Consider the following 13,311-nt stretch of genomic DNA (forward strand, 5'->3'; position numbering starts at 1 on the left):
GATTGAATCGTTTAGTTTTGTTCTTGTTGTTTGATGTATTCTTGAAATTAAGACGGAATCTAAAGTATGTTTCTTGAATTCATGTGTTAAGATGATTGAATTTGTTCAGTTTTATCCTTGTTCATGTGGTAGAAAGCTCACCAGGAGTGTCCCAAATCACTTTAGTATCTTCATCCTTGCAAACCCCATATGCTATCATATTTTGACTAGGGGCCTACTTATGCTTTTATACACATGGGAGTACCTTATCTTGTCAATTTGCCCCTTCATTACAAAAAATAGTCAAATTTGGTGACCACTTTTAGTGTTTACTTCAGTGGGGTGAAGTCTTAACAAGATAGTCCGTATGTGAACTTGTGGCTAGATTGAATCCTTCGCAATGAACATGTATTCTTGAGATTGGGACTGAATCTCTGAAGTATTGTCTCTAGAATTCATGTGTTGAAGAGGATTGTATTTGTTTAGTCTTGTTCTTGTTGTTAGATGTATTCTTGAATTTGAGACTGTATCTTAATTATGTCTCTTTTTGTTTTTTATTCAGTGTTCGATGTTCACATTTGACCCTAATTAATCTTAAACTCATGCTCAAAAAGATAGGGTACTGCTATTTTGTTTTTTATTTTATGGAGTGCTTTTGTTGGTGTGATGGCAATTTGCTTTTCTTTGGTAGGCGTTGGCCTGATAATTCAACAGCACTTTGTCCCCTTCTCATTTCTTATCCATGTTTTACTTGTATGATTTTGAAGAATGACTATTATCAACTTGATGCCAAGGGTCTTTCGAAATTAATTCATTTATTTTCACGAGATAAGGGTAAGGTATTCGTATACTCTATTCTTTCAACACACCACTTGTAGAAACACAAGGTATGTTGTATTATCAACTTGAATTTAAGGTGAAAAGGACCTCCCACAGGTGATTGGTGCGATCCACGAAAGATTCGTATCGACTTCTTGTGCGATACTAACTATTTCATTGTGGAAAGTAGCATATACCTAATAAAAATAGTCCATTCAATGAAAAGAAAATAGGAAACAAGCAAAAAAAAAAAAAACTTGAGGATGAATTTATATGACAAGGTACATTTGAATACAACAACAATAGATTATAGAAAGTTACTTATCAAAAACTCTTGAACAAGATAAACCAGTTGAATAAGAGGTGTAATTTGACAAACAACAATCTCTCTGCACATTGAAGAACTTGACATGTTTCTTCTGGATCATACATTCACTTACGATTAGAGGTGAATCTAAAATTTAAAGATATAGATATTCAATGAACAAATATATACAGGATTTGCTCCGAAGTAACTGAATTCTGGCCCGTACTTTCCATGCTAGCTCCGTCCCAAGGCCTATCCTGGCAGAGAACCAGACTGAATCCTATCGTCTAACTCGAATTCCTGCTTTGTGGATCTGCTGCTGACTTTAAAACACAGCTCAGTTAGTCTGAATCCACAGATATATCTCCATTAAAGGAATGTTATTTGCCTGTCATTCTGCAGTTACCTTGAGCATGTTATTCCATAATTGTATCAACCATGTCCAAGGTGAACTCTGCGCAAGTAGCTCAGTTAGATCACTGATTCTTGCAGCTGGAATATTGGTAAAGCTGTTACCACAAAGATTCAATTCCACCAAAGATGATAAGTACCCAAGATTACATAGGGTGCCTCCAGCCTCTGTAGATATTGCAGCGACTAGTATCAAGCATTGTCAATGAACAAAGACTCGATAAATTAGACCCGTGGAGTTTTGACCTTTTCCTGGAAGCCAAAAGGAGAAGAATGAGCTGTTTACTTGTAAACCCAAAGCATTATATCCACGAAAAGACAAGTGTTCGGATGGCTGTGCCATCACAGTGGAGCTCCTCTAAGCCCGTTAAAAGTCCCACATCATCTGATATTTTTTCGAGTCTTGAGCACCCGAATAGAGCAAGTGTTCTTAAGACACTTCAATCTAAAAATACTGCTTGAGAGATTCTCAAGATATTTGCAGTAACTAAGATTTATCAAACATTCAAACTAACCCCTGGAAGGTTCTCAAGTGATGAACGCACCTCTCCCAAAGAAGCTCCATCCAAGTACACTTTCGAAAAAACGATTCATTTCTTCTATTTTTTTCAGGAACTTTTCGAGTTTTAAGCAGGCTGATAGAATTAAAACCTTAACACTTTCAAGATTACTGGTACCTGAAAAATCCGGGGTCCTTGCTAGCTTCTGTGATTGGCTAAGGTTGATGAAACAAATCAACCTTACTAGAACCTGTCATAATGAAACAAATCAAACAGCAAGAAAGCAAAATAGCCGGATAATTAGTACTCCGACCATATATAAACGTTGGAGCCTTGCCAAAGTTGTGTAATTCAGCTATCTTTCAACTTCAAACCAACAAGCTTTTCTCCCCTGAAAACTAACAGACAGACTTCTTGATGGACATCCAACTCAACTCACCATGAAGAAAATCAGGACCCTGACGAACATTTGCATTTTGGATACTGAGAAACTGCACTACAAGTTCAGTCACATGCCTTCGATCTTTTCAACGCCCTGATTATTAAGAAAGAATGAACAGGCAAAAAGGAAAAATGGAGAAACAAGTATGACTATGGATATTTATAAAGTTACATCATACATCAGCTGCTGCTTGAACTAATAACTAGTTAGAAATTAATCATTTGTGCACTATGTTGCTCGGACTCTCCAAAGTTGATGCCGCACACGTGTTGGATCCTACGAAAATGCACTACTTTTGGAGGATCCAACATGCACCCCCGCCATTCTTAAAGAGTCTGAGCAACATAGTTTGTGCAAACACTTGTCAAATCTCCTCCAAGTACATGAAAGACATTCCCAGGCATCCACAACCTACTATATCTTCTTTAATCATCCAAAGCATCTTGTCGAGTAATATACCAACCGATTTGTGTAACCATAATCAGAGATTTCTCCATGAGAACCTTTATGCCAATAACAGGACTAAAATTAAAACTCTCTAATATTCTTATCACTGATTATTCTTTCTTCTTCCCCTTAAAGAAACACACAATATCTAGTAATATGGCTTTTGTTAACTGACAAAAACGATGTTTATACTCAACAGGTGTGGTACATAACCAAAGAGCATAAAGACTAAGTCTTGAAACTGAAAGAAGCCTTATAGGAATTAAAGCATCTTCAAGACCATGGATTTCAACTTTTACCATTTATACACATAAGAACACTTTTTGATAAAGAAGATGGAAATGGAGGTATTTCCTTCATTTCATAATATATAATTGATGAGAGGGTGAATTCTTTTCCGAAGGATTTAACCGTTCCCGTCCTTTGGTCATGTTGTCTCCTATAGAGATAGATTGATATGGGTTTTCTACTTCTTATAACCTATCCATTTCTACTCAACTGTTCAACGAGCGCTATAATGATCCAAGGGAATATCTCCTGGCTCAACATTAGTCAACATTGTGTGGTGTCACATACCATGTAGACGACAACCACAACTATCAATAGTTTAAATATATATGTTCAAATGAATTTCACCCAAGGATGTGCCTATTAATAGTGGTCAATAAAGTGAGGAGAACTACGAGATCTCAAGTTCATACCTTAGTGGAGGCAAGGTGTTTTGTTCTCATTTGTTAAGCCTTGGCAGACAAAATTACCCGATGGGCTAGTACATATGTTGTGGAGGTATCAGGTACCCAGTGAAATGATCGAGGTGTGCGCAAACCCTAACGTCACCGTTATTAAAAAACATTTAGTGAATTCAAGCAAGTGATGGCATGAAACTAACAGTAATCACATATCTTCTAATATCTTAGCATTGGAGCAAAGCAATATGTTGATGGCATTCATCTCAAGGAGTTTATACAAGCTACATACAAGAAAACTTTAAAGCAGAATAGCAAGTCAATGAATCGCACTAGCAACAGTATATGATCGCAAGAGTACCACTGGCTACTATTTCATGGAAGACACAACAACAGTATATCATCGATACAATATTCTACGTAATCTGGAAGCATCAAGAAGAAAGAAGTAGAACTCACTTGTATCAAGACTATGATCACTTCACTTCACTAACATATTTACCAAGGCATTAAAGTATGAGGGCAAGATTTAGTTGGTTCATATATTTTTTCGGGTTCTTAGTTCCCCTTCTCCATTTACCACTATCAACTGTTAACACCATCCATTAAACAGCCAAAGCAGACTTCAATTACCAAAACAAACAATCTAAATCCACCAAGACAAAAATGAAAGTTACAGTTCTTAATGCTATATTTGTTCAATCAAAACCAAATCCCCAAATTTTGATTAGTCAATTAGATCTATCTGGACAAAGGAATCACTAAGAAATGCATGTGAAAAACAAACGACAAAACCGAAAAAGAAGTGAAAACCAAACCAAAAAAAAAACTAACATAGTTGATTTGAGTTCATATTTATGGAAACTGAATCAGATCGAACCATGAACATCCTTAGACACGAGAAATGATAACCATGTTATTTCTTCGGGAGGAAAGCTATTATTCCATGAATGAAGTAACCAAATCGATCCAAGGTCCTATTTCATTCGAAGATGCATCGAGAAGAAAAAATTCAAACTCATTTATATCAAGACTTTGATCAAGTAAGTCATATATTTTCTATGGCCACAATGAGTTATGACGACTTTGCAAGATTTCGTCTTTTGATGGAGTCCCAAGCTAAGACGGAAGTTTAACAAATGAAGTTGATAAATTTAATTAGTACTTTACATTCTCGGTTCATTGGAGCAAATCAAGCAAGAAGAGGAAATATCAACTCTACATATGTGTTCTTCCTTCTAACTTCTCTTTTTTACCATTTTCCCTCCGCCATATTTTTAGGGAGAGCTGGACTTTATGTATCGTAGTGTACTAGTTTGATTGTTCAAAGCCATTATATAGGTCTTTTAAGTCTTTTGCAGGATTACACTTACTTAAGAGTACATAAGAACTTGGATGATTGATGGAAGAAAGTACTCGACTCATCGATATGTCAAAGGTGATTAATTTAATTATAGACTATTGATTTTCTCCATCTGAAAATTTCGAACTTGTTGGCAAATGGCAACACTGAATGGGTGAATCAAATGAGTCCTACTGGTTTTGTATTTCTTATGGAAGACGCGACATTTACTTTGTGTTCAAAAAAGAAACCTCTGCAACTGTTTCTACTTTCGAAGATAATAATGTCACATTAGCCTCATTCATAGTGCAATTTGAGTTCAGAAATTGTTGGAGATGCTACATACATGTCACAACAGATCGAAACCTACCGTATTTATGTAGACAATAACTCTACTATTGGTTTGGGCAAAACCTATATTATATGAATGAAAGTATAAGCACATCACTGCAATATTCCATTTCATTTGAAAGCATCAAGAAGAAGGAAAGTAGAACTCACTTATATAAAGACTATAATCGGCAGAAGTATGAAGACTATACGGATGCATCTATTTAGCAGCAGGTTCATCTGCACATAGTACTTCCAATGCGGAACATAAATTTATGTGAAAAATTCACTGAAATTGCAATAAATAGTAAAAATTACAAAGGGTTCAATGCTAAAAATCTTGAAGGCTGAACCTAGAAAGCTTAAATCCTGAATCTTTCTCCACATCTACTCCAACAATTTCTTTTCTATGCAAAATGCTACTAGGTCCTCGCGAAGTCTCACTATGTAACATATCCCTCGATTTATTAGTAGAGATAAACATCTTTACTGCCTCAAGTTACAGTAACATATCTCTATGGTATCACTAATTCCACCAAAAACAAATATAGACTCAACTAAATCCCCAAATCTTGACTACTCAAATAGATCTGTTTGAAACAAAAGTTATCACTTCAAACTCAATCACCCAATTTCGAAAGACACAAACTTGAAACTATATTGTAGCCACACTGATAACATTAAGAATTATATGCTAAAGTTAGCAGCTTTGTATACACCCAAAACCTATATGCTCAAACTCTTCAAAAATGTCAACGAGTGCGTGTCAGACATCACTTTTAGGGGATTCGACACGAGTGCAGTAACATTTTTAGAAATTCCAAGCTATATAGCCCAAAACACAACATAACCATTACAATTAAAACCTAAACCACAAGGTCCTAATAGGGAACTGTCTTTTTATTGAGAAAAAATAACAACTTTAAAAAATTTATCAAATATAAAAGCTCACAATTTGAAGAAACTCCTAACCTGTAAGAGGAACTTTTTCAACTTCCATTAATAGCAATATTCAAAGTTCTATTCTTTACTAATTTTTCTTCCTTGCCCTCTGCAAAAGAACCAAAAAAACATATATAATTACTTCATAATATTGAAAAGAAATTAGCTCATCGAAACCTACATAAAATATAACATGATCTCACATATAAAAATAAACAAATCCTTAGCATTTCAATAAACAAATCAACTTACAACACAGATTTCATGTCATCCTATATCCTAGTGTCGGTGTTGGTGGCGGCACCAGAATTTTCACTAAGAAGTTCAAAATATAAAAAAGTAAACATGCAAAGAAGTTAAAAGGTTTCAATATCTATTATTATATATATATATACATATAAAAGATAATTTCGATAACATATATAAATAGTATAATTTTCAGCCAAAGAAGATTCGGATATACCCCTTTTCCCTACTTGACTCCACTACTAATGAGACTCTAGAAAAGATAGATGCAGGCAAATCTCACCCTATGACCTTTGTATAGTAGTATAGAGATTGTTTTCGATACGCCCTCCATTCATAGTACCAAATTAATTCTCAAAATACAAATAAAAATATGAAATTTTGCAGTTTTTTTTGTTAAAATGAGAACAGTAAACAGGGTTACCTTACAAGTCCACAAAACCTAAAAACTGGAAACTTTACTTTTCTTGATCTGCTGCTGCTAGATATTTTCCAACAATAAAAAAAACGACTAGAATAATAAAGTTTTAAACTTTGTAAAAGATAATATCAATACAGAAATCTCAAAAAAAAATAAAAAATTGGTTCAATAGTCAATGTGAATTTTTTTTTCTGGTCAGTGTCATGTCTATGTCTAGGGTGCTATAAAAGAGAGAATTCCTTTTTGCTACCTAAATTCATTGTATCCATCTTTTTCACATTTTTCTATAGTTCTGCGAGTTCAACTGAGCAAAAAGTTCAATATATATATATATATATATAATCACATGGATTATGAAATCACTAACCTATAGATCTTCAATTGAGAGATTTATATCATACCGATATCGAGATAAATTTTGAATTTGATTCGAAATAATTATTCTCTATCTTTCTTCATATAGGAAGGAGTATGCTACTATATCTCTACTCTAGAAAACTATATAGATAATATTCAATGTTGTGCTTTTTGACCTTAACAAATTTTCACTAAGAGAATTCGATAATTAATATCAAATAAATTCCTTTCCACTCACTATTCCCAAAATTCACCCTAATAAAAAACAAAACTGATAAGTCTACCTGGCGGTACACCATAGGTTAGGCCAATCCGATCCTCTTCCACTAGGGTTTGACTCATTGCATTTCTCCCTTTTAATTAACACAATTGAAACCAAACAATCTCACAATACAATCTAAATCTAACTCACGTACCATTTGACCATTCCTAGAGAGATTGACAGAAAGAGAAGTGAGCACTCGCAAAATTATATATACAAATATATCAAGAAAATTAAGTAAAAATATTTATATAATTATATGTGTATGCTCACTCTCTTCTGTCAGTCCCTCTCTTCCATGGCCATTGAATTTCAGATCTCTCAAAGAGAAAAAAAAAAAAATCACTAAAATAACAACTATTTTGACTATGTTATATAAGTAAAAAAAAATGGTACTTTTGTACAATCTGAATTGTCAAATAGTAGTAGTATTTTATATAATGATGATGCACATTAACCCTACACATTTAAAGGTGCTGTTAAAATGTCATGTGGATAGTACAAATGCATCTTTTCACCACTTTGTTTAATTTTTGGTCCAAGACAAAGTACAAAACAAGTTCATTTAGCTGACGTTTATTGGAAATTAAATATGTGGGGACTCTTGTGGCCATTGATTGGTTGCTTTAAAGTTTTTGGGGTTACATGGTCAGGATCGTTTGGTCGAAAACAAGTTATCTCGAGTTTAATGAAATAAGATATTTCATATTGTATATGTGATAACTTATTCATTACTAAGGGATTATATTAGTTGGAATAAGTTATTTCGAAATTAATTATGTCGAGGGATAAGTTAATCATATGGGATAACTTATCATTACTATGATATGAATAGTGGGATAAATAATCCAATGACTATCTAATGCCTCCAACAAAACGTATGAATTAAGATAAAATAATCTTGTATTTTATCCTAGGATTATTATATTTTAGGCTTAAGTCATCTGCGGCCCCTTAAAGTTGTCTGTATAATTCATTTAGACATGTCAACTAGGAATAGTACCTATTGAACACCTAAATTATTCAAGACAAGTACCTATTAAACACAAAATGTTGATGTGGCAAAATAAGTGTATCTCACTGCTGCTGAGCGCGTGAATGCATTTTTTTTTATTTTTTAAAAATAAATTTGTACCTACTTTCTTGACACTTGGTATGCATTGACTAAATAAATAAAAAATTAATTTAATTAAGCATTAATCTTTTAAATCATTAAAAAAAAACTCACCCCCAAACCCATGTGCAAGTCATCTTCTTCTTCAACCCACCATTTTAAAAACTTCAAATTTCTCTGCCTTTTGTTTTGATTCATTTTTTTTTCTCATTTTCTGTAAACAAATTGCCTGTTGAATTTGCAAGAAGAAGAAAAAAAATCGACTGTTGGAGTTAAAAAGTTGACCAATATTTATGCATCTTTATTTTCAATAACTCCGATCGAGCAACCATCACCACTTATTAAAAATATTATAAATTTTTTTGATATGTCGATTTCGAAATAATTTATCGAGGTCGATTATTTTTACAAAAATCTTAATAGCCGCCGGAGGAATAGAATATAACGAATAAAAAGAAAGAGGAAAGGATTTGGTGGGTGAATTCGGGGATGAGGTGGGGCTAGACATTTTTTTTTGTTATCGCCGGAGGAATCAATGGTGAATGGCGATGGCGGAATGATAGAGAAGAAGATGAAGAAGAAAGGGCAATAGGTTAGGTGGGGGTGGGGGGAGAGATTTTTTTTTATCAATTTAATTATTTCTATATTATTAAAGGCAGGAAATTATTTTTTATTTTTCAAAATTAAAATTATGGGCCCATGTGTCGTAATTCTATTCGTGATTTTGTCAAGATAATGTGTGTGAATTACACGCACAATATTTTTAAAGCTAGTTGTCATTTTATGTTCAATAGATAAATATTTGTTAATATTAAAGTGTTTAATAGGTAAGAGTCTCAGTTGTGTCTAAATAAATTATGCGGACAACTTTAAGGGGCTATCGATGACTTAAACTTATATTTTATATCTCACGCCAAACAACTCATAAGGTATAAATAGTGAGATAAATAATCTTATGACTACCTAATACCTCTAATTAGTATGGAGGATAAAACAATCCTTCATTTTATCTCTGGGATTATTATCCAGTATACCTCACACCAAATAACTCTTTAGAGTTATGTATTATTCCTAGTAATGCTGAGATTAATTATAAAGTCATTTGTTTACTTATTATTCAATTTTATTTTATTTTTCATAAAATATTATATAGATTATCTCATAACTTATATGTAAATTAAGTATGCTAGTTTCTAATTAAATTGCAAACCAAATACATAAATAACTTATATCCTAAATAACTATCAGACATAATATTACTTATGCATAATTTAATACATGTATAACGTACCTTTATACCTCCAAATCAGCTCCCACATAACCCCTACTTGATATTCGAATTTGTAACGAAATTTGATTAGATTTAAATTTGTGTTGAAAGATCTTACCTAAAAAAATAAAATATTCTTTAATTAAGATAACTTTATATTCCCGCAGGACTCGAACGCGATAACTTTAATGTCCCTATGCATTATGAAAAGATGTCTTCTGAAGTTGGAAACCCTATCAACATGCTTGCGTTTACTTTTCAAAGAATAGTGACTACTAAAATGATCAGGTTAATCGCTTTAACCAATGTGCTTAAGTTAATCACTTCATCCAAAACAGTGATTAGACAAACTTAAGTAATCACTATATACTAATTAGTGGTTAGACTTAGCATCAATCAAGTGACTAGTCACTACTGTATATCTGAACATGTTCTAACTTTTTTATTGTTATGGCCCAAAAGTTTGTCTTTTTCTTTAAAAAAATGGTGTATAATTAAATTATCGTACTGCAAATTCAATTGTTCAAATTGAAACCCGTCAATCAAATTCAAAAAAATCAACATATATTAATACAGACAAAAGACACTCATAATCATGAATTCATGTATGATCCCAAAACACTAAAAACATGTTGTTTGTCAGGGGAAATATGGAACACCAGATCGTTTTTTATTGATCGATCAAATTTCAAGCCAATAAAAGTTTGTTGATCAAATTCACGAAAATCAACTAACATGTACTAATACAAAAAAAAAAAAATCAAATCATAAATTCGTGTTCATGACCCCACAATGTAGAAAAAACAATGTTTGTCATAGTAACTCAGTGAGTATTGGTCAGTAGGTCGTTTCCAATAAACCAATCAAATTTCACCTACGGGGATGAAATTGAAAAATATAAAGTTGAAATTGGGCTTACATTAAATTTCAAATAGCCCATGTTGTTTAAGTCTCTTTGGCCCATTTTATTTGGGCTAGTAAACATCATAGGACAAAAACTAAAGCTTTTTTTGTCAATTTCTCTCACTGTATTAATTTTCTTCCCTTAGCTTCCTCTTTTGGTTGTCAATGGCGTTGGAAGCATACGCATCACAAAATACTGATAAAATCCATACAGATGTTCTTTCACAAGCTCGAATTTCTTGTTACAAGGTATACTTATTCTCTATTTTTTGCATAATTTTTTGTTCTTTAAGGTCCAAAAATGTATATGTTGATCAATCTTGATTAGTGGCGGAGTTAAGATTTTGAGTTTATGGGTTCGTGATTCTAAAGTCCATAGATTAATGGGTTATTGATAATATTTGTAATGAACCAACAACCCTTCGCCGGAAAATTATATTGTTTAGCTAAGTTAAAGTTTAGTTCTTTTAGAAGCCTGTGATTGGTCCAAAGGGTAGCAGGTCACAGACAGATTTATCGGGTATCAAAAAAAATAAAGTAGTTCTTTTATATACATTATGTTGACACCCCCTTTGTAATATTTTTGGCTATGACCCTGATCTTGATAAAACTAATTGAAGCTATTAAATTGTTGTTTTTAAAAGGCAAGAGATGCATTTTATTCATGTTTGGAGAAAGAATCGAACAAGGAACCTACAGAAATCGCGACAGTTGGGCTTTTATACCCTGTTGAATGCAAGAAAACCAGGGAGGAATATGTGAAACAATGTAGACCTACTTGGGTAAGGTTATTAAAGCTTTAAATTTAACGGATATCGGTTCTTTTTTCTATATGGATTGTGGGATTTTAGCTTTTTTCTTGATGTATTGATGTTTATTCGTATCGGTTTTGGTATGCATAGGTTAAGCATTTTGATAGGCAGTATTGTGGTAAGAAGAGGGTTCAGAGACTTTTGGATGATAATGACTCAAGGGGAGGTGTGTTTTTACATCCTGAATTTTATACTTGCACTTATGTTCATGCTGATAGCCCCATGTGCTTATTGCTATATTTGATATAGACTATTGAGTTTTCCAAATGAGCTCAAATTGGTAAAGTTTGCATTTTTATAGTGAATGGGGAACTCCCATTTCACTTCTAACATTTGTTTAAGTTAGTATAAATCAATTTTTTCAAAGGTACGCTTAAAGGTTGTCATCAAGGATTTGAGACATACTTTTCCTTGCGAATGAGCGTAATCATGAAGAAGTGACTCTAACTAATTGATGTTTCCTTTTATCTTCATTTTTTCTTTTCAATTTAGTCTTGTACTACACATACATATTTGTATTTTCTTCCCTCCATTTGCGCCTTTCATCATTAAAGTTCACTCCTTATTTGCACTTAAAACACCAACAAACATTAGAGTTCTTTTGCGCTTTTCGCCTGTGATAACAATGGTATATATGAGCTCAAGAGAGGCATGGCCTGATTCAAAGGGTCCTCCACCTCCAACAATGAAGTTCAAGGTTTGAGTAACCTAGGGAGCAAAAACTCCTGGGAATGTGGGGGTGGGGGTGTCAGGTTCATATCAAAAAAATAAAAACAATATAAAGGAGATATGTGAACGTGCAAGCATCAAATAAATTGGGACATTAATAGTTCTGATATCTAGTTACTTTTGAATGGCTGCTATCCTAATTGGTGTTTCGAGTTTGCCTGTTAAATTTTCTTGTGAGAGATTGATAGCAAGTCTTGATTAGTAAGAATTAGTTGTTTATTCTTTCTCCTTTTCTCAAGAGTGTGTGAAGAGTGTTTTGATGGATTTATTGGCTTGGGTTGAACTATTCTTGCAGGGGTTTAAAGCTTGGTTTTAAGGAAGAGGCTAGTGCATAACTCATTGTCGTGGTAAATTTGTTGGCTGATTCTTGCTTTGATTGTTCAGAATTTCCATATTAGAACAGGAGTACTAAACATGTTGAATTTCTAGGGATCAACCATTTGAGTGACCTGCTTCTTTTCATATTGGTGACTTGTTCTACGTGAGTTTAGAAGATCCTGAGACTGTATTTTACTTGCAGAGTGCAAGTAAATAACGTGGAGTCTCTGCCTTCGGAATAGGAGTTCAACTCTTATAGTTATACAGTTTCTTGAGTGAAGTACTTTTCTGCTGCTCTTTTCAGTTTAGTATGCAGAGTGGTATTTATTTGGATTAGGATCTTTATTCTTTTGCTTTTGTTCTTATATGGTCAAAGTTGAACATGTTTTACAAGGCTGTCATAATGCCACTATGATGGAAGTTGATTGATTTATAACAAGTGAAACCATTTTGATGTTCTTTGAAATGTGAAACTAAGGGGAACTTTTGTCTATTCTTACTGAAAAACAAGGTAAACAATTTATGTTATTGTGACTTCTTCCTCTACGAAGTGAAAAAATACATTACTTTTACTAAGCTGATTTTACTTTCCCTGCTAACTGCTACAACAACAACATACCCAATGTAATCCCCAATGCAATCCCACTAGTGGGGTTTGGGGAGGTTGGGGTGTA

General features: G+C 33.3%; 1 protein-coding gene and 1 long non-coding RNA gene across 2 annotated transcripts; one reads left to right on the forward strand and one right to left on the reverse strand.

The window, feature by feature from the left end:
- Positions 1-6,302: 6,302 nt before the first annotated feature.
- On the reverse strand, positions 6,303-7,586 carry LOC125811504 (uncharacterized). The gene is made up of 3 exons (XR_007441918.1): positions 7,514-7,586; positions 6,876-6,932; positions 6,303-6,314 (listed from the first exon to the last, which is right to left on the reverse strand). It is a non-coding gene; the product is annotated as an uncharacterized LOC125811504 (long non-coding RNA).
- A 3,305-nt stretch (positions 7,587-10,891) lies between these two features.
- Positions 10,892-13,183, forward strand: LOC125811498 (uncharacterized). The gene is made up of 4 exons (XM_049491005.1): positions 10,892-11,027; positions 11,423-11,560; positions 11,681-11,756; positions 12,615-13,183. Exons 1-4 carry the CDS (start codon positions 10,944-10,946, stop codon positions 12,620-12,622), a joined length of 306 nt encoding a protein of 101 aa, XP_049346962.1. The 5' UTR covers positions 10,892-10,943; the 3' UTR covers positions 12,623-13,183.
- The last annotated feature ends 128 nt before the right edge of the window (positions 13,184-13,311 follow it).

The sequence above is a fragment of the Solanum verrucosum genome, unplaced genomic scaffold (assembly GCF_900185275.1).
Source record: "Solanum verrucosum unplaced genomic scaffold, falcon-dt-bn FXZP01000238.1, whole genome shotgun sequence".
Lineage (NCBI taxonomy): Eukaryota > Viridiplantae > Streptophyta > Magnoliopsida > Solanales > Solanaceae > Solanum > Solanum verrucosum.

Coding starts and splice junctions, on each gene's coding strand:
- LOC125811498 (XM_049491005.1), top strand. CDS start 10,944: ATGGCGTTGGAAGCATACGCATCACAAAATACTGATAAAATCCATACA. Junction 11,028..11,422: donor CTCGAATTTCTTGTTACAAG/GTATACTTATTC, acceptor TGTTTTTAAAAG/GCAAGAGATGCATTTTATTC. Junction 11,561..11,680: donor AACAATGTAGACCTACTTGG/GTAAGGTTATTA, acceptor TGGTATGCATAG/GTTAAGCATTTTGATAGGCA.